The sequence below is a fragment of the Sinocyclocheilus anshuiensis genome, unplaced genomic scaffold (assembly GCF_001515605.1).
Source record: "Sinocyclocheilus anshuiensis isolate Anshui unplaced genomic scaffold, SAMN03320099.WGS_v1.1 scaffold223, whole genome shotgun sequence".
NCBI lineage: Eukaryota > Metazoa > Chordata > Actinopteri > Cypriniformes > Cyprinidae > Sinocyclocheilus > Sinocyclocheilus anshuiensis.
In genome coordinates this window covers 543,929-566,511 of record NW_015548214.1, presented here as the reverse complement: position 1 = coordinate 566,511, position 22,583 = coordinate 543,929, and the positions used below count along the sequence as shown (strand labels likewise).

At 42.7% G+C, this 22,583-nt stretch overlaps 1 protein-coding gene across 5 annotated transcripts in view; it reads right to left on the bottom strand.

Moving 5' to 3' along the window:
• The window catches only part of LOC107653844 (protein CBFA2T1-like), a 75,207-nt gene that overhangs the window by 44,513 nt on the left and 8,111 nt on the right, over positions 1–22,583 (bottom strand). For 3 of the 5 annotated variants that reach the window (XM_016440692.1, XM_016440693.1, XM_016440694.1), the window contains exon 2: positions 10,734–10,817. The exons of 1 other annotated variant lie outside the window; for it this stretch is intronic. In XM_016440692.1, coding sequence (XP_016296178.1) covers positions 10,734–10,817 — 84 coding nt within the window. Of the gene's footprint in view, positions 1–6,565; positions 6,955–10,733; positions 10,818–22,583 lie in introns of those variants that run through there. One more of the 5 variants, XM_016440696.1, reaches the window with a different exon arrangement.

Genomic DNA, 22,583 nt, shown 5'->3' with positions numbered 1-22,583 from the left:
GGGGGTTTCCCCTCGGGGAGAACCCCTTGGTCTTGAGCCACCACTGTAGGGGTCTCATGTACAGCAGGCCAAGAGGCATAACGTTGGACGCAGCTGCCATCAGACCCAACATTCTCTGAAACTACTTGACAGTGAGTCTTCTCACTGCCTTCTCTGACTCTCGCGACTGCGGTGAGGAACGACTCGATCCGAGCAGGAGACATACGTGCCTGCATCGTGGTCGAATCCCACACCACACCCAGATAAGTGGTTCTCTATACTGGAGAAAGCACACTTTTCTCTGCGTTAAGTCTTAACCTCAACTCTTTCGTGTGAGCGAGAATGACACCTTGATGTCGAACCGCCATCCGCTCTGATTGAGCTAATATCAACCAATAACGGAGTGTTTACTTCCTGTTCCATTACCAGAGCCTGCTCGGGGCCGACCAAAGTCGGAACAACCCCGCTGAAATGCGGCGGTGGAGAGCCGAACTGAATGCGATAGACTTTTTCTATCGTGTGCAGGACTCACTGAGACACGTTTGGCAGTAGTTTCCATGCTGCTAAATAGTCTACTAAGGGAATCAGTCTCTCGAGACTGACCTCTGGTGTAATAGGGGCAGCTAAATCGGTGCCCTGGAGCGGCGCACCGGCAGGGAACAGCCGATCTAACTGCTGTAAAGCCCTCCGAAGAGGTAGCGAGCCTCTTAGTACCACTACGTTTCCGGGCGATAACTGAGAGAAGTGCTCGCCGGAGACCGCAGCGCCCTGGAACACCGGCAGGGTTGGCAGACCGATCTCCTAAGGGCACTGAGGAGAGACGGGCAACGTGTAATGCGATGTACACCTCTCTTCCCCAGAGGGAGCTGGCTCTCAAAAAGTCCTAGGCCTTAGGCATCAGGACGTTTAAGACGAAGACTATCCAGCGAGAATGACGGTCCGCAGAACCACCTTCCGCTAGAATCCTTCGGCCTGGGAGCGCCACTCTGACTCTAGACTCTACGGAGTACGAGAAGTGATGCCCCCAGAATGAGGGGCTGAAACACGGTAGGTTGGGACTGCTCCCACCCAGCAGCCCCTGCTGACCGATAGAGCCCTCCATGGAGCGAGCCTCTTAGCACCGCTACGTTTCCGGGCGGTAACTGAGAGAAGCGCTCGCCAGAGACTGCCGCGCCCTGGAACACCGGCAGGGTTGGTCTCAGAGGAAGAGAGGTAAACGCGTGCTCTCACTCGAGAAATTTTTTTCCCAAGAGCCCCTGTATATCTAACTTCTCATAGTCAGATAAATACTTCATTTTATTCCTCAGATTTAAATGCAGTCAAACAACCAGACAAGTAAATACGGTCTGGTATAGTAAGATTCACATCAAAAACCAAAATGATGTAATATACGCGTTGCTTCGGCAGCGTGCGATCTGCTCAGTCACACAAACAACATCAATCTCCTCAGAGAAAGATGGCTGTAGCAGCGAGCTCTCACTCAGAGGGGGGAAGAAACCGCAGCGCGGGCTTCCAAGCCTCGAGAACGAGCTCTAGATCTAGGGAACACGGGTGGACATAGGAAGAGCCGTCTCCAACCCGTCCGTCAGATCATGTGTGATCCCTGCGATCTCAGTCGCCGCCGTGCCTCAGCAGCAGCGGGACCGCAATCGCAAGATCACAGGCACGGACACACTCCTCGGAACGTGCCCGGCGAGAGCGGAGCACTTAACAGCAGGAAAAGCACAATCAGCCTCCCGAGAGCTGACTGCGCGAGCTCCGCTCCCCATTAATACTGCTCATTATAATATTAAGCATAATATGCTTGTGTAACTGATGCTTGTGCAACTGGTGAGCTTTTCGACGCCCTCCGTATCAATCTCCTCGGAGAAAGACAGGCAGAGCATCGCGCCCTCTCCCTGGTGGGAAGGACCGCAGCGCGGATCTGTCCTTACAACACGGCCCACATTCTCACATTTTTAGACAGACTACACAATATTGTCACAGCAGAAGAACAAATGGATGCAGAGCAGATGAGATACATTATCATCTGGGACAATGTATCTTTCCACCGATCTGCTCTGGTCCAAAACTGGTTTCGTGATCATCCACAATTTGCTGGAACACGGTAGGTTGGGACTGCTCCCGCCCAGCAGCCCCTGCTGACCGCCTCAACCTCCTCAGAGGAAGAGAGGTAAACGCGTGCTCTCACTCGAGAAATTTTTTTCCCAAGAGCCCCTGTATATCTAACTTCTCATAGTCAGATAAATACTTCATTTTATTCCTCAGATTTAAATGCAGTCAAACAACCAGACAAGTAAATACGGTCTGGTATAGTAAGATTCACATCAAAAACCAAAATGATGTAATATACGCGTTGCTTCGGCAGCGTGCGATCTGCTCAGTCACACAAACAACATCAATCTCCTCAGAGAAAGATGGCTGTAGCAGCGAGCTCTCACTCAGAGGGGGGAAGAAACCGCAGCGCGGGCTTCCAAGCCTCGAGAACGAGCTCTAGATCTAGGGAACACGGGTGGACATAGGAAGAGCCGTCTCCAACCCGTCCGTCAGATCATGTGTGATCCCTGCGATCTCAGTCGCCGCCGTGCCTCAGCAGCAGCGGGACCGCAATCGCAAGATCACAGGCACGGACACACTCCTCGGAACGTGCCCGGCGAGAGCGGAGCACTTAACAGCAGGAAAAGCACAATCAGCCTCCCGAGAGCTGACTGCGCGAGCTCCGCTCCCCATTAATACTGCTCATTATAATATTAAGCATAATATGCTTGTGTAACTGATGCTTGTGCAACTGGTGAGCTTTTCGACGCCCTCCGTATCAATCTCCTCGGAGAAAGACAGGCGGAGCGTTGCGCCCTCTCCCCGGGGGGAAGGACCGCAGCGCGGGCTTTCGAAACCCCGAGAGCGGGTGCCGGATCTGGTGGTTAAGGAAGCAGATAGGGACTCGCCCGTTTACATTCCCTCCACCGGATCCATATCCGAAACCCACGAGCACAGCCGCTGCTCTGCCTCGGCGAAAGCGGGGCCGGCACAGCGAGAAATGCTAGTGAAGGCTCCCTCCTCAAAGAGAGCCCTCTGAGATCAGCTCCCTCGAGAGCTGACTCTGCGTGCTTCGCTCCCAAGCAGACAACAAACAAACTGTGTGTATCCCCACCTGTAAAGTAACGCGGGTAGGGAGGAACACACAGCCTGAAACGCTGCCTGCCCTCGCCTTAGGTGTTTGGTTTTGTCTTGTGATCTCGTGACAAACAACACTAAATAAGACTCACAAACAGATATCAGACTGACACACACACAGAGCGCTTGCTGAATGACAGAAAGCTGACGCTGGTTTCACCGCACGTGCTTTTATGCTTCCTGGTCGCTACGTCACCTCGGCCGTGACGTCTCGCCCATCCATTGGACTGATTACACATGTGATTCAGAGCGTGGTCACGCTGGAGGCGTGCCCTTAGCGTTTCGACGCAGCTCGAGTTCCTGAAGGGGAACCCTCTAGCTAACAAAAATTAAGCAGAGAATACAAGTACTTAGTGCTGTTTTCATACAAAAAAAAACTTTTCATTACAACAGAATAATCCACAAGCAAAATACTTTCAAAATATTAAGAAAGTATGCTGAAAAACTATTGCACAAAAACATGTTTGCTTAAAAAAAGCAACAAAACCTATATTTATTTTAAAGTAGAATTAACTGCAAGTGAAACATTTTTGCTTACAAGAAAACATACAAAACTACAAACACTTAAGCCTTGTTTCTATACTACCCAAGAAAACAACATTTGTTTTGTTATAGTAGCATAACTTGTGAGCAAAATATCGCAATCTAAGAAAGTGCTCTGAAAACGCATCATGTGTAAACTGCTGAAAACAAAAAGTCTAAAAACTGTTTGACCCTGTTTCCATACTAACAAAAAAGTTAGAGTAGCATAACTTGCAACCAAATATTGCAAACTAAGAACCTGTGTATTGGGTTGGGCCAATAGACGATGCCATCGTCCATCGCCGATGGCTGACAGACATCACGATGTTAAGCTGACATCGTGATTCCCCACCACCCCCTCTCCCGCAATCCGCCGCATCCCAGTTCCGTGTTCGGAAAGGAAATGAAGTGTACTACAGAAACCCTAAAGGGAATAAATAGCCTACAAGATGGAAGGATAAAAAAAATATTTCAATACTTTTTCTCGCAATTATATTGTTAGGTCAGTATAGGCGACTGTATATAAATTGCGGGCATCAGGGAGCCACTATTGAATCCGCTTTCGATTGTGCGCTCTCATTTTACTTTCACTTTCACTTTTGAGATTTGCGATCACAAGGACTCTATACTATGGAGTGGCAGTACTTACCACACATTTGACAAGATCAGATGTTTGTCATTGGTGCTCAGGATCTGCAAATCATTCGCCATCGTCCTATCAGACATTTCTCCTTACTTTGTGTATGTGGTAAGTGAACTTTCATGTACTGTAATGCAACAGGCTACCGCTAGCAAGCGGCTAACCTTTTAGTGGCTCCGTATAACGCATTATTTGTTTCACGCTTCTGGCACACCCCTAACACCGCCCCCGCCCCCTGATGTCATCGTCCATCACGTCCTTCACTGTAGACATTGTCCGATGCCAATTTGCTAGACATCGCCCAACCCTACCTGTGTTAAACATATACTGTATGAAAAGATTGTTGATAACAAAAAAGCTACAAAACTACAGGAGCTTCGCCATGTTTCCATATTACCAAAAAGAATGACCTTTATCTCATTACGGCAGCATATTATTGCAAACTGACAACATGCGTTAAAAACACGCATGGACGAAAACACTCTTGCTAACAAAAAAGCTATAAAACTACATGCGCAGAGGAAGGAGCCAAGCTCTGTACTAAGGGAATCAGTCTCTCGAGACTGACCTCTGGTGTAACCAGAGTGGCGGACCGGCAGGGGACGGCCGTATTAGTTGCTCTAGAGACCTCCATGGGGCACTCTGCCAGCGAGTGAACAGATTGTCCGTGGCGGCGGCCTGGAGGAACAGTAGCTCCAGTGCAGATGGGTGTCCGAAATAACCCAGTGTCAGTTCTGCTCAAGTGTCCCTGACATGGCACACGTGCCTGATTACAGCTGCTTCCTCCACAGCTTCCCCGAACAATTCTATACATGCACACACAATTCATAAACACACGCTTCACATAAAGGCCAATGTTAACAAACACGTTTCAATTGGCCGTTTGAAAAGAACCAATTGAAAACCCAGATCAAATCCGCAACATTCAGTGAGAAAAAAAGCATGAAATAGACACGTTGAAGAAGAGAATAAAGACATTCTTTGGTTCATATACTGTTCCTAAAAAAGCACAAATGTAGAAATGCAACCATCCATAACTCCTAGAAGATTTGAATACGATATCAACTCAACCATCATTCAGACTCGAGTCTGAAAAGCCACCACAGTTACACTGAGCCAAATACACAGACAACGTTACACAAGCAAGTTTAGAAAGAGAAACAAACAGAAAAAGAAGTCGAGGGTGGGTAGATGGAGAGGGTGAGTCGGAGAGGTGGGCACCAGACGGGTTGGCTGGCAGAGAGGTAGTGGCCATGGTACACAGGAGAGCAGCAGTGCCAACAGAGCTTGTCTCACAACACCATCTGTGAAGAGCAGCACTGAGATCTCCCTGCAGCCTGCACACACACAGCACGCCAGCTGCCCTCTGCAACTCTCCTCTCTCATTTTCTTTCTCTCAGTCTGCTTTCTTTACTTTCAAGCTCCTGTACAGTGATTTTACTCTTTCTAGAACAGATCTCTGATCTTCCTGAACAGGGCTCAACAATGAGGATGTGAGAGAGATTTGATGGACCATCAGGCCATTGCTGCATTGTTTCCACATCTTACATTTATTGGGCTTGTATTTGAACTGTTATGTATTGTGAACATAAATGTTTGGTTTTCTGTGATAAATGAAATATTGCCAACTGTATCTAAGTGACTATGGTAAAGTTAAAAGGCTAATTGCTTTGCGATAGTCTTGGAAGGCTTATTGAAAAGGGCTTGTTATGTTTTGATCATACATTATCCTTTTCATGCAATACTGTGTGCATGGATTTAGCTATCATGGAGTTACATTATAGCTGCAGAATTGACAGCTATTACTGCAAATTAAAAACATTTTGCATCAATCAATCAATAAAATACATTTAATGTAAAATAAAATAAGTAAAACTTGTGCATGACAGCAGAAAAAACTGCAAAAAAAAAAAAAACATTATTGAGCTCTGTATTATTGGATTCTATAAACAAATGTTTCTAGTTTATCAGCATTCCCTTGCAAGGTAGAGATTCCATTCATCTTAGCTTATCAGAAAAAGACATCAGCTGTATATATATATATATAAAAAAAAACACTGGGATCTCACATAAACAATAAATGCATCAATTAAAAAAAAAGCATATTATTTGAATAAGGTTTATGCACTTGCTTTTCTTACAAGAGCAATCAATAAAGGCAAAAAAGCACAAATTGCGTTATATAGTCCACTTCTGTATTTTAAGATGCACAATTTCCAGTCACACACATTGAAAGCTTCCCAATCTCACCTGGCATCATGGATGATGGAGACAAACTGGATATCAAAGAGTCCAGGCTATTTTCTCTATTTCTGCCAGCTTTCCTGTAATCTTAATCTCTTGAGTCTTTCTGTGCTCTGCAAGGGGCAGGGGGTGACACAGGACCCTGAGGCCGGTACACCAGGTCTGAGCGAGAGTCGAGCAGTCTGTCCTCCTGCTTTCAGAGCCTGAGAGTGACAGATGGAGACCTGCCTCTCGTTCTGCTCTGCTTCCAGGTATGCCCTGTACTAACGAGGGCACGTGTGGCCGCTGGGGCCTCGCGTTATCCTGCACACGCTTGCTCCCTGAGCCCGTAGACTGAGACAATGACAGCTAGAGCGCACGCAAATGCGCGCACACAAACACACACACACACGCGCTCTCCGCCTCCTCCACTGACCCCTCCCAGCTGATGCGCGGCAGCCAAACAAAACACAGCACATGTAAGAGAGTGAGGGAGAGACCATAGATAGATAGATAGATAGATAGATAGATAGTTAGACAGATAGATAGATTTGTGCTGTTTGATATAGAGATTTGCTGTGAATCTGTCCTCTCATATGCTTTGAATTAAGAGCACTCTTGCAAAAACAACCTTCTTCTGGTCAACCGACCAATCTGAGTTCAGTCACATCTGCTTCTGCTTAACCGGATTCACTTCATACTTCACAACTACATTCATATCAGATGAAAAAATATAGATGTGAGGTGAACAGCATGATTGCTCATGTTTGTGATGTCCAGATTATCAGATTTAGTTATCAACCTCCTGATTCATCTGTCTAAAAATTCACTGTGTGGATGCCTGAATGCTTCAGATCCATCCAAAATAATGGCATGTGGCCGTCCTGCCTGCATCAGTAAGCCTCCCTCCACCATTTTTTGCAAGGATCGGCAGGAACAACCTCATTAAAACCAAGAAAAATCAATTTGGAGAGTCCAAACAAAGGCATGCATCTGCCTCTACTGCTGTGTTTTAAGTCTCTAGAGTGGCACTCTTCCTCCTCTCCCCCCCACAGCCCCACCCCCCGCACTCATTCTTTTTTTGCTCTTTTTCTCAGTTTTGCTGTTTCTCTCTCTCCCCTTCCAGACTGCCATCACTACATGTGATTAACATATGTCTGGGCTTTCAGCCCCTGTCAGCTTGAAGGCATTTCTCCCAGCCGCCTTAAACAGCAGATGAGCTCCATGTGGAGGAAACACTCTAGAGAGAGAGAGAGAGAGGGAGAGAGAGGAAAGGATGAAGACATGAGGGGTGGAGAGACAGATCTTTCCTTCTTGCACATTTAGTGGCACATTTCCTTCTCCTCATCAGCCTCCAACCTCTCTCTCCACATTGGGGGCTGAACAGTGTGACTTTGAGATAAACAGCACTGGTGAAAACAGAGATTTCGATCAGGCAGTTCCTGAGATTCACCACCCCAACAGTTTCACAGACATGGGTAATAATACAATACTAGAGATAATTGTACCTTAAATGTTCAATCACTGGCAAAAAAAGAGAATGACTTTTCTGGAAGTTCCTACTGGCATTGCGTCAAACAAAGTTGATTTGTTTTAATTGGCAGCGGTTGCATTCACATGTAAATTACGAACATTACCAACACTCCAACAATGCTAGATTTCCTCATTTGCTTTTTCCTGCAGCTTTAAATACTGAAGTAAAATGCAGTGTAGCTAGCTAAGTCACAAAAGGCAATGTGTGCTACAAGGTATAAGAAAAAACAATGCTATACTGACAGAAACGCTTTCAAAAACCTCGTCATTGACGCCTGATGCAGCTCTTTCAGTAAACGTAAACATAATTGAACAATTCAAGGATGATCACTTACCATGAGGTAAAAAAACAAACCCTTGCTGCATTTATATCCTGCAATGAAGTGTGTGAGAAAATGTCCTTTCAGCTTCCTTTCGTCAGTGCGTACACACCTTCACGTCCACTCAGCACAAAGCCAAATCTGTCAATTCCCCTTGCCTCTAAACTAGTAAATTTCTCAAAAACAGCTACGTCCAGGATTTGATTGTGGCAACGTAGCAAATTAAATATTCAGGCTTTTCTGTGGCTTCCTTCCGTCCCCTCCCTCCCCTTAAACCAACGTGACAACCCTTTCAGAGTCGGTGGGTAGAGAATTGATTTCCAGGCCGACTTGATAAAGGCCTGCTTTAGCAGTTGGCTGCAATAACAGACTGAAAGAGATGGAACGAGACAATGCAAGATGAGGAAACTGTGAGCTGAAGGGATTCCACTTCTTTCGTGTTCCAAAGACCAATAGCGCCAGATTTTTCTTGACGGGCTTAAGAGCTTCATGAAAAGCCAGCGAGCATATGGATACCTCTTCTGCAGGGTCTATCCCTGCGAGGTGAAGGTCCCAACTAGAAAAGTGGGACAGAGTTGCACACATGCAGTGTCCCCACATGCTCTGCCCCTTGACCTGTGCTGCACATTGACACTGGGAGAACGGTGTCTTTTGTTGTCCGTTGGCACTGAAAAAAGGGCCTAAATTAGTTTAGTTTTTCTTGTGCCTTGTCTGCTTCTCGCCTCAACCCAAACGGCTTGATTTTCCACACAGCTGGAAGCCATTAGAGCTCTCTGATGATCTGCTTGTATGACGGCTTAGCTGCAGAGGCTGCAATAAGACAGAAAAAGAGAAGCAGAGGAGGAACTTTGGAAGTAGAGACCATCATTAGATCAGCCAGTATGTTGCTGTCTCACAGAAGAAAACCTAAAGGGCAAGACTGTCCAATAAGAGGATATGAATCACAGCATAAAACAGACAGCAGAAACCATGTGAAGATGCTTCTTGCAGGAGCAAAACACTGGAAACAAGCAGCGAACATAGGAGTGCTTATGTTGTATCTTGTGTAGAATCGCTACAAATATGAACAAGTGGGCATCAATGAAAACTCAAACAGGCTGGAAATGCCTCTGTTGATCTCTTGTGCTGTAATAAAGCTATAGTGAAATAGTCTGCATAATGCTGGAAATATAAATATGAATGGATGCCCTATGACATGCCCTGATCCCAATAACCCTCTCCTTTTATGTAAACAACATGGATAAGCAAAAATAAATAAATAAATAAATAAACATGTCAGCAATGTGGACGCAGTTCAAAACAAAAATGATGTTAGAGTAGCAATATGTAAAATTTGTTTGGCTGAAATACACAACAAATTTCAATAATATGAGATGCAGCTTGAAGAACTTCACTATGACTGGTTTATCACATCACTTGAGAACAGGACACCCTGAACAGCATGAAGAGTTCAATTACCCTAATTTAATTTAAAAACTTTATTTTCAGTTTTTGAAAATGAAATACTCAATTTGGTAAAGATTTGTTGTGGTGCATCACTACTAGTTTCTATATGTATCTTGTGCAAATTTAGGCACCACAGCTTTCTTAGTCACCTTAGTGTTGTGGGTTTGCATGAAAAAAAGAAGAGAAAAAGCAGAAGCAAGTGTGTGTGTGTTTGTGTGTGTCCAGTCCCGAGCCATCTGTCCGTTCTGCTGTCCCCGAGTCCCAGAGCAAGCTGTGGCTGAGGGCCGGGGCCAGATCTGTGTTCCGCAGCTATTCATGACTTTCCCACTCCACCTTTTCAGCATGACTGCGGCACACAGTGCATGCCAATCAAGCTCAACAACGCCGGTCACCAGGTCCAAAGAGACCCCCCTTCTCACCACCCGTGACGGCAGAATGATCGCACTCTCCCGTCTGTATAATGTTTGCAAGTATCATCTGAATGTGTGGCTCACGCTAGAAAGTGACACAGGCAGTTGTGCTGATTCATCAAAAGCATGTCGTCAGTAACAAATCAGCCCCCTCATTTGGACCCGAGCCAGACTCTGCTCTCAGCCCGGTCCAGCCACCGTCTGACAGCTGAGCCTCTCTTACTTGCTGCGGAAAACAGAGCATGTTTCATTAGGCAGCGGAGTTTGACGTTATTCTGAAGTCTGTTTAATCTCAAAACATGGAAAGGGACGTTAAGGTAGAGATGCCTTCATGGCTCATCCTTTTAGTGTTTGCACACTAGGTGGTGCTAGTAATACACACTTCAGATATTACATCTTCACACATACACGCACACACCAACACGTACAGAGTGACAGATTTATTGTGTCTGGTTCTGCATTTAGGTAACAAACAAAAACACCTACGTCTCATTTCTAAATCCTGATCATGAGCCGTTCGGTTTTCAGAGACGAGTCCAGATGCGGCATTGACAGATTCACCAGCAAATGCTGAAGAGAGAGAGAGAGAAAAAAGATGTTTCTGCTTTAGAACGTTTTTGTCAACTTGTTCGAAAGTGAGGATGCCAGCTGTCCCAGCTTATATTTAGATTATGTAATGCAAACATATTGTGGAAAGAGGACAGAAACAGCACAATGCAGGTTCTCCTCAGTCCTGTTATTACTTTTAGTATCCTCATGAGTGACTAACACAAAAAGAGAGCAAAACCAAACAGGAGGAATCTGTCAGTGGGACCGGAGCTGGCTGAGCGAGAGATCGAGCCCAACAGGAACCAGTCATTCCTGGCCCAGCCCTTCTCCACACAATGGCCTTTAGAATGAAAGGAACCAAGGGCCCGGCAGAGATAGCCCACTGTCAGGAACCAGGACGGACAGGGCCCGGCCTCCCCGGGCAGGATGTTGCTGCTGCGTGACTGCGCGGCCTCGATATCCCACGTTCACACACTCTTCCCCCACTGGCAAGCCGAGATGTTTTGCTGCTCAGGTAATCAAAGTCGGAAGCCCTGAGGGCAGGCGAGCTCACAGACTGACCTCCACTGTCCTGGTCGAGAGGTTGGTCTCGCTATCAGGCTTCCGCAAGCCACAACTGGGGCATCAACAAGCAGCAGTTATCTACCCCACTCTTGCCTTCCTTGATGAACACCCAGCAGGCAAATTAATGGCAGAAAGTTCCACAGATTTCCACAGATATTGAATGCTCGTCATTCATATATGCCCCTTGTATGATCATAAGGGATAGTTCACCCAAAAAACAAATTTCTGCCATCATTTTTACACCCTCATGTTGTTCCAAACCTGTATGTCCTTCTTTATTCTGAATAGCACAAAGGAAGATATTTAGAAGAATATATCAACTGTTTTTTCCTATACAAAGAAAATCAATGGAGTAAAAAAAAAAAAAAAAAACATTAGACACTACTGACTTTCAATTTTATTATTTTTTGAAATTCTCTTTAAATATTTTGGCTTATTTGAAAATGCTTTTAGTCACCAATAATAGTGTATTACTCGATTTTACCACAGAAAATGTGGCACACACCTCCATTCACAGGTGTGAGGATACAGGAAATCCAATTACTTCTTTCTTTTCAACAAAACAGTCCTTCGAGGAGGAGCTGAGGCATGGATTTCACAAATGTCCACACTCTATACTCACAGATTAGGATAAAACACTTCCAGTTTCCTCATGAAATATTCACTAGCCCCGGCGAGGTGAGGACATACAGAGCTGTGATTCTGTGGCACACTGACCCCGGGTGTCCCGGGCAGACCCCGACCATCCCTCTGGTCAGCACTGCTCTACTTCAGCACACCTCCGACCACAAAGTACCACCAGCAGCCCGCTGCAGTTGCCATGACAACGGGCACTGCAGATATGTTGTGAGGTGAGCAGCCTGTCAACCTGCAAATCCGCTTTTGTGTGTACTACATGCTAAATAAAGTTACCGCCACTACTAGAAAGAGAAAAAAACAGATACAGAGGAAATAAAAAGAGAAACTCATTGCTGTTAATAAAATATATGGCGACCCGCAGCAGTGGATGAGTTATGCTCAGCCTTGCTTGAATCAAAACATGTCTCATGTCAGAGCCATAAAACTAAAACAGTCCTCTGGCATATGTATGCTATTAACATCACTTGTCCATTGCTCAGAAAGCCTCTTAGCCACTAAATCAAACCCACAGATGGCATGAAGACTGAGATGGGAGAGGAGAGGGGTAGAAAAGAGAGGGGGCTAAACAACCATTGCACTCAATTCAGGGTTTACATTAGTCCATTAGCAGAGGAAAGCTAGGGACACAACAGCCGCACTAATTGACAAAGGAAAAAGGGAAAGTGGTTTTCTCATTTTTTCAACAGTCGGGTAATGAACATTTTCTCTTTATGATACTTTTACTAATGTAAAAAATACTATGTAAAATTAATTAATAATTTAGTGTATGTCTTATGTGCTGTGATTAAATTATATTTATTATGACAATAAAGATATCAATATCGCTCTAGATGTTATAACACTCATTGCTATAACTACAACTATTAAAGGTAATAGCCTTAAATACTGCCATAATAAACATCAGGATATGATTAGACGGTGATGAAAAATAAAACATATATTTTTTTTTATCTTTAATTAATTGTATTTATATAGTTTAAAATGTAATTAACATTGGCAACAGCCAGACACATTTTTTATTTTTTTTTATCAATAGGCTTCATCAAAGTGATTACAGTGATTCTGTGATTTTGGCAAAAAAGAAAAAAGAAAAAAAAAACCCTGGCAAAGACCTGACCCCAAGTCATTTTTCAGTCTGGAGCCCAGCACAGCCAAAAATCCATAACAGTAGGGCAGTAAACACAGACACGTGCAGTGTGAATTGTGGGTAGTGAATGCGATTCCACATCAACACAACACTATGTGCTATTAAAAGTGTTTTAGAAAAAAGCAACAAAAACAGCCCAAACAATCCTTTTGCACACACTCTGCTGAAACCAAAGAGATCAAGATGCAGAGAGCAGATCAATGGCACAGTCAGGCACTCCAAAGTCAGAGTCTGAAATGAATGGCATGAACAGAGGCAGGCGTCTTTGAACGAGTGAGATATGCGAGAATGAGGACAGCGGGAGTTAATTGAACTCTCTATAGCCTCCAGCTTCACGCTTCTACTACAAATGCAACATTTCTAACACAAATGTTCAGTTCTACTGAAATATGTTGTGTTGGTTGCACCACCACCCTAATAAAAAAAACATGAATCTGCAAAGTTATGTTGCCCTGTACAACATATAACATAACAGCCTGCATTATCCATAAACGAGGCAATCTGATTATAACATTATTCCAGAGCCCATCATAAATAAAGCTAGTGATTATGGGCGAACAAGCAGAGCTTGCAAGAGTGATAACTTTGCAGATTCATGTTTTTTTTATTAGGGTGGTGGTGCAACCAACACAACATATTTCAGTAGAACATGATACTATATGATACTTCTGAATGTGCCGCTGTTCAGACCATCTCCTCCTGTTTCATTCCTCCTTTTCCTCTCTCACTTCTTCCTGCTTCTATATTTTGTGGCATCTGGCACAGCAACTATACGTCTGTTCAATCGTTCAGCGCTCCACTCTCAATCTTCCTTCTCTCTCGCTTGTCTCTAACAGGGTTGCCTGATCTTCTCCTCCCTCTGGTTTCCTCTGACTAGTTCTGCTCTGTGCTGATATAGTCCTCCTGGCTTGCAGCCCTGCCCATTAATCTCCAGCCTGTGGCATTGGTGAACACAGGAAGGCCCCACCCTGACAAATGCCTGTGAAAACTTTATTCCATCCTCATCTCCCTTCTCCTTTATCTTTGCCATTCCTTGTGTCCTATGAACATCTCACCCTGAGGTCAGCTGTAGCCTTGTCTTTCCCATTCGTTTTGTGCTGTCCGATTTTGTAAGATCAATGCCTCAGGTCATGGAGACGGCAGGCATGAGCTGAGCTATTTCCAATAATCACACTGATCTTGAATTCTAGTCCACTCTCATTCCATTTCACTGTCCGCTCATCATCGACCCTCTGCGTTACCCATAATCCACTCTTTGGCTTAACTCCATTTTCATCTCATCATGCCTGATAGCAAATTCCCAGAGGCCCTCTTGTTGTTAGAGGGGAAAAAAATCACTTTTCTTTTCATGGTTCTGGATAACCCGCCACCCTCCCTTCGCCATCGACACCCACCTTCGCCACCCCCCTCCCCCCCTCCCAGAATGTGGATAAATAATTGAAAACAAGTGCGGGGATTTGCCAGACTGTAAGCTTCCTTTCATATGTTAATTACTCACAAACAGTGGTTTTGAATAAAGGCATTCTCTTCTCTCTCCTCCTCTTCGGGCTCCAAATCCTGCATGGAGAAAAACGTGGTGCCAATCGCAGATAAATCCAACTCTCTGTTTATAGCATTAATCCATCTTGTGCACACACACATACAGGCACCTCCAGCGCTCAGCTGATGCAAGGGGGCTTTTAAGAGAGTCGTGTTTGGAGCGGAGTGACAGGGAGCACCAGACGGGAGCCAAAAGTGAGATCTGAATAAGCATGCTGTGCGCGCACGCTCTCTAATCAGCCACCGACTTTTCCGTTTACGCTGTCATTAAAAGCAATAGCCTGAGGCCGTGCATGACAAATCATCTCTTTGGCAATAAATGTTCAGGGAGGCTGCATCCAGAAGGACCCCCTTGTCAGTGACGAGTGCTGTCTTCTATGCTTCCATGCTGCTCGCAATGATGGTGGCGAATCACCTCAGGATCTCTCTGGACACCGTATTAAAAATAGGATGGATCACAATAGTTGATTAGTTGTCTAACAGCTGACTAGTTGAATCGTGAGGTCTATCTTTTTTTGTGTGTTATTTTAGTGGCACTTTCATTAGCATGCTGTGTGTAGTTGTTCGATAGTTTGATCGGGTCAGATTAACCTGAAACTAGCCTAATTGTATGGGGCTTCTTTAAAGGGATAGTTCACCAAAAAGTGAAAATTCTGTCATCGGTTACTTACACTCATGCCCTTGCAAACCTGTATGATTTTTTTTGAAGAAGAATGTTTCAACTGTTTTGTACATGAAAGTCAGTTGGGTTCAAAGCAACATTTGGACCACTGTTGTTATTGTTAACTGAAACTAAATATATTAAAATAATTGTAATTAATTGAAATAAAGCTGAAATAAAATATTATATTACATACATATACTCAGCATACATATATATAAAATAAACAAATACTGCATGAAAAGCTTCACTCAAAAAAGTGAAATAAGTTTAAGCTGAAGTCCTAAAATTACTGAAACTAAAATAAAAATAAATCTATATAGAAATATAAAAATAATAAAAAGGGCAATAGCATAGCATATGAAATTACTAAAACTTAAACTAAAAATAAAAGCTAATTCAAAATAATAATAACCACTATTATAGAAGTGTATAAATAATGCTAAAATAACACAACAGGGTCCCATTAAACTTTTAAAAGAAAAAAAACTTTCCAAAAGAAAAAAGGTCAAACAGGTTTAAAGCGTTTGAAACAAGACTGATTAAATTTTTATTTTTGTGGACTTCCCCTTAAAAACTGATTACTCAACTATTCATTCAGACAGCTCCCTGACTGGTCAATTTAAAATATAAAGTTTTGCACATCACTAACAAAAAGTACCACAGGGGTAGCTGTAGGTAGCTATAAAAGGGTGAGCTTTCAGACCGTGACCTGGCCAACGCTAATTCTAGATGCGATCAGGTCTCTGGAGGATGGAAATGTTTGGAATTAAGTGTCTCAGGGTGAATGAAACCATGACAAGCTCCTAATCCCTCTATTGAGAGTACATGCTGTACCATGCACAACTGCAACACAATCTAACCATAAAGGTGGCTACAACTGCACATGACTCTGTGCCATATCCAAAACACAAACCCCCATCATTTGACTGTAGCAGCATCTCCCATATGGTGCCGGGAGGAGGCGGGGCTGGAGGGAGACGATGAGACAGAAAGAAAGAAGTTAAAATTTGCAAACATAAAATTGCAGCTGCACCATTATATTTGATCCCAGTGCAGCTGTGAATTATTATGTGAACAATTTAATACTGCCAAAGATCATATCTTTGCATCGCTGCCAAAGTGTGTGCACGTTCCTGTGCCCAGAGCCTCGGAGCAGGGGATGGGTTCGCTACAGACGCATCTCCTTTCATGTGCCAAACGAGACGGCTGGAAGACGTCTTTCTCGCTTTCTGTGTTGGTAAGGTACACGGAGAGGTGCAGACAGGGCTGTGCTTAGAGGGATGAGCCATTCACGTTTCACTCATGCAGCCCCGAATGTCCTGCGAGCCAGTAATTTGTCCAGTCACCGGGGGAGCATTAAAACCAGACCAAAATAATTATTTACAGTTATGGAAAAAGTGAAGAGAAGACGAAAAACAGGCACATGCACACATCTTTCCCCTGAAAAGTTATTACATTTTGTGAATGGTATGGAGTAATGGCAAGCATATGTGGCGCTGCACTCGGCACAGAAGTCAAGGCTAGGCTAATCGTGCTAGCAGGACTGGGAACCCTTGACATATAACGGATACTTGTTACTGAAGTATAGCTTACAAAACCAGATGTTGATAAAGACACATTAAGACAGATGGGAGAACAATTACTGGCACACACAACTGTTCTGAAACAGCTTAAAACATTTCTGACCTTATAAGGCAAGATGGATTTATATGCACTGCCATTTTATTGCTCCATGAGACCCCTTCCCATTCGGAGAGGGGTCTCAATTTTGCCATAGCTGTGCCTCTCGCCGCAACATGCAGCTATTTAAAAAACTGCCACTGAAGTTTATTTTGAAAGGAATAAATCAGAGACAGACCACAGCGCAATGAAATACCACATAATGCCACTCCAATCCATATGTAGCCCTATATATTCTTGGATACATTGTTCAGGAACTTTTCTGCCAAACTGAAAAATGCCAAAGATCACCACTTCACTGGGACTCATGCAATTACAAGTCTTAAAGTCAACATAAAATGACATATGTGGCATAAAAAACTTGGGGTGGGACTCAAACAATGCCTAAATTACTCTTTGCCTACTGGTTAACGTTATCCAATAGTCAGCACTGCCTTGGTAATGTCAGCAAGAAATGAGTCACATTAATACCAGGATATCCAGAAATCAAATAAAAATCTTTAAACTGTAAAACCTAATGCACAATGCACCAATATTAATAGTCAATTTCACTGTCCAAATACAATGCATGTAAACATACTTGGTAATAAAGCTCTTCTGATTCTGATTCTGATGATATATCAGTACCATATCAGCTAAATGCTGATATTAGACATTTTTTTAATTTATCGGTATCAGTCAGTAACACTCAAAGTTAATATGTAAAACAGTAATAATTTAATAAGACTGTTAAATGTAATCTTATGCAAATCTTAAAATGAATATTAATTTCTTGTACTAAAAATTATAATGTTGTGATGCCTTAGTTCACATACTGTAATGTTGTGATGCAGAGTTTAAAATGATTGATTTGAGTTTTTAGTGCATTTCTTTATATTTATTTGGGCATAATAATATTAAATTCTAATATCAGCCATAACAAAAAAATAATTGTCTAGAATTTTTCATATTGGAATTTGGAGCATCCTTAAATTAATACAAACATCTCCAAATTGTTTTTGAAGGCAGAATCTCAGGTTCTTAGAGGCTGTGCCACATACATAAAGGTTAATGTTACCCAAATACTCTGCACAAATGAAAGTGACACAGATCACTGCCCTTGTCTCCCAACCCCCTCAAATGAGATCCTATTGATCCATAATGATCCACTCAACAAATACCACACACAGGTCACGTAATAACCATGAGCAATACATCACTTCGCTGTACTTGATCTGCTTTGATGATCTTCTTCAGTATCTTCTTTCGGAGGGCTCTGAAAAATGACTGAAGTGTCGGAGGTCTGTGGCAGCTAGGGTTGGGTATCGTTTGAATTTGATCGATTCCGATTCTGCTTATCGATTCTGATTCTTATCGATTCTTAGTTTCGATTCCAATAAGATAAAAAAAATCCAATAAAAAAAATTAAGTCAAACATATTTATTCTGTCTTTTTGCAAAACGCTCTGTTGCAGGTGAATAACATGAGCAAGCAGTATACAGAACACTTTGGACTTTTACACTTAGGAACTTTTGCCTATGGTTTTAACATAAAATACCACAGCAAAAACAACTAGACTAACATAAATTTCAAGCATTAAATTGTTAAAGACAAGTAAACAATCAGTAATAAAATTGGAACAAACAAATCAATTAGCAATAGCATAAATAAATACAACTGAACAAATTTCAGGTACAGAAATTGGAATCAAAAGTTTAAAAACACAGCATAGTTTTCCTTTCATAAATAAAATATAGATCAATCCTCATTAAAGTTACAAAAGATATTCAGTCAAGATCAGTGAATGTTTTTTTTTTGTTCTTTGATTAAAATTAATGACAGAGGCAGCGCATGTTTATTAGGCTGCTGTCTCTTTAACACCAAATGCACGCGGATCTAAAATACTGTTACACATGCGGTTTCTTTCTCATCTGTTGACGTTCACTTAAGACAAAAAACGTCTGTGTTTGTGATGATTTACTGACATATTTTTGTGCATATTGGTATTGATATCAATTCCAGCCCAGAACAACCTTTTCTGCAATGGAAATGCACGGAAAGGTTCGAGAACGGACACAGGCCGGGAACCCACACCGGGACCATGGTTCTCTGTGCTCACGCTTCAGATGTGTGCGCAGCACGCGAACAGTGTGCAAGTTCTTTCCCTTCCTCCACTTAAATCATTTAAAATCACAATAAATTGTGAATACAGGGATCAAGCGGAATCTAAGGCTACGTCCACACGAAGCATCCAATCTTTTTTTTCCCCTCGTCTCAAGAAATATCTGCATCCTCACAAACCACAAAACCGACACATAATGCTGTAGTATACATGCCAGACCAGTATGTGGCACTGTAATTCTGCCACAGAGATACACTAAAACGGAGAAGAAGACTTGGACTATGCGCATAAACCTTGCGCGCGGTATACAAACGAACATGGAACAATACATTTATTAATCCGTGTTAATGTTAGTTAATAAAAAGACAATCGTTCAGTGTTTGTTCATGTTTTTGTTGCTGTTACGTGACGTAGCGGTGTCTGACTGGGGCGAGACGTGGGCTGATGACGTCATTGTTTCAGAAAATATACGGATTCGCTGTCCACACGAAAACGCAAGGGCGGCGTTTTCAGATTTATCCACTCTGGGACCCGGCTTCAAAAAATATCGGTTTCACTCTCCGTGTGGACGAAATGCGTATACAGCTAAACGCGTGCGTCTCCATGTGGACGGGGCCTAAATGCATGTGTCTTATCGAATACCTGGTTCATGGAAATTTGGAACCGGTTCTAAAACGAAACTGGTTCTTGATCCCCAACCCTAGTGGCATTGCCCATCTGTGAGTTCATTCTGTGGTCATGTGCGTGCAGTGGAGCCGTGCTGCTAATGGCGGAAGTCCTGAATGACCAGGAATGGCTCCTGGTAGGGTCAGTTCCTTCCCTGTTTAAAAAAAAAACATGCTCACATCCATACGGCCATAAACAGGATCTGAGACAAGGTTCATTCTCCTTTCACAGCTTCTATGAAGTCTGCATACAAGAGTCTTATCAGAGGAACCTCATTTGTCAGGAAAAGTCCACTGGTATTATCTTAGCTGCCGTAATTCAGAGCATTATGTTTAAAAAAGAGATTGAGTAATAAATGCATCATCATCTTGGTCTATGGTGTTTCATATATTGGTATATTTTGACTTTTTTGGTAAAATGGCTCCTTTGGTCTTTCCAATAGCGATGATGGCAACATGGGGAGATAATGTCAAGTAATTCAGCGCAATTCTCCATTCGTTCTGCAGCTACAAACACTTTTAATGCGCTAGGGGTGCCCCCTCCATTCATGGCTAAAAAAGCTTAGATGCAACAGACGTTTAATAAAATGACTCTTTTATGCGAAGCCGCAATGAAAACGAAGAGGTTCATCCACCCAGGCGCATGCTCCTCTTTACCTGCACCCCCACGCTCTTTCTTCCTCTTCTTCTACACTTTAGTCTTGTCTTATGAATCACCTCTTCTAGAAATAATTGACACAGAGCATTTATCTCGGAAGCACCTGCTGATCGTTCAACTACAACACAATCTTCTAGTGTGCTACACCTAGACTTGTGCCGGTATTCGGTAATGCGATATATCACGGTAATGAATATGCACGATATTGTGATAATACCGTATACCGTAATAAAAGCATTAGCAATTAATCGCAACATGAGAATTTGATACCGGCATACCCCTAGCTACACCACAGAGCTATTGTCCCACCACAGTGTCTGTGACACTAACTGCCAACAACAGGAAGCCCAAACTATAGCCTCAATACAATTTGGACTAATCGGGAGACAAGAAAACACACACACACACACACACACACACACACAAATGCTTTTTGAAATAGTCTGTATACTCAGTTTATAAAGAAGCTATTGAATTACAGGTGTTATTTTCTCTAGCGGTGTAAGAATCTATAGACGTTATAATGAATGCACACTATATGGCATTGTGCACTTTGGAAAATCTTTGCGTTACACAATTGCATACTACCTTATTTTTAATTTATTCAGACCGTACGTGTGTTGAGTACAATTCTACTGAGCTATCTTGTTCTCGCCGTCTTTCTGCTCGCTTGCTCTCTGCTTTTCTCGGGAGCTCTAATTGACTGAGCGTGTCAATATGTGTAGTGAACGCACAGGGGCCTACTGTCTCTGCCTATTGATCCATAGCTCTTGAAGGAGTCGAGCCTCTAGGCTCAAAACAAATCTTAATTACACTCCTCTTTACTGGGCCACAGAGGCTGCATTCGAGTGGGTGCCCTTTTCATAAATACATATCAGAATCCATAAATCAAAATTAATGGGCGCGAGCGGCCCATGAATCAAACATTAGTGACTGAACAGATACGGCTGACAGCTTCCCACTCTGATCCCATAAATTACAGAAAAAGGTAGTCCTTAATGCATCTGTGCTCCGTGTAAACTGAGAACGCAGTAATAGCAGCAAGCAGGGCTGAGTATCGATACATATTTTCCAATTCAATTTGATTTGATTTGATTCAAATTTCGATTTGATTCTGATTCTTTCGGGTGCATTTAAGGTATAATGCATTTTGCTCTATAACAGCCCAGAAGGAGTCTGATTTGCTTTATAATGTTTTATATTCATTATATATATATATTAATGTTTTAAAAAATGTTGAATATATTGATTCATTCGAACAGCTGAATCATTCAGGAATGAAGCAAGTGAGTGTTTATGAATGGGTAATCATGAATCACTGACTGACTAGATTCGTTTAAAAACGCAGTTCATTCATAAACGAGACACCGCTGTGTTTGAATGGAGATGCGCAGCGGCTGAGCTGTGACTTTGTTTCAAACTATTTTCGACGACGAAATAGAGCAAAATCAGACCATAGTGTTATAGTCAGACAATGTAAGTCACTTAATATTAACTTCTTGTCTATTTAACTGTTGTATTAAATCAGTATCACATTTACAAACTCCCTTAAAAATCATTAAAAGCTGTCACTCATCTTAGTTCATCGCGAGCTCACATTTATAATCAACGAAGCTCTCTACACTGCGCAATGACTCTCTTATTTACACCTTGTCTACACTTTGCTTATGAAAGGATTCATGAGATATGTCTGTGATACATTACTCAACGCTGCAAAAACACGTAGAAACCTTTGAAGCTCCCCTCAGCGATCACAATCACAAATACGATGATGATCTGGTCAGTCGCACTGGTGCTCCTAAATATATTTTCATAGTCGCACGCAGTAGTTTTCAGTCACAAATGCGACTGAAATGGTCGCACTGGAGAGCCATGACAAGTTAAATTTGAAGTCTGTCTCTTCTAAGAAAATGAATCAAAATAAAAATAATGATGACTCATCCTGTACTGCAGATTTTTGTCCAATCAAATGTTCTCTAGAATGAGAATGTTCCTCCCTCCACATCATTCATGGCTGTCATGTAACTAAAGTCTATTGGCTATTAAAAAAAAAAACTGGATGAACCCTTCAATATATCCTGTACAAACCAGTGTTGTTACTGTAAAGGAAAACATTTTAGTTCATTTTTG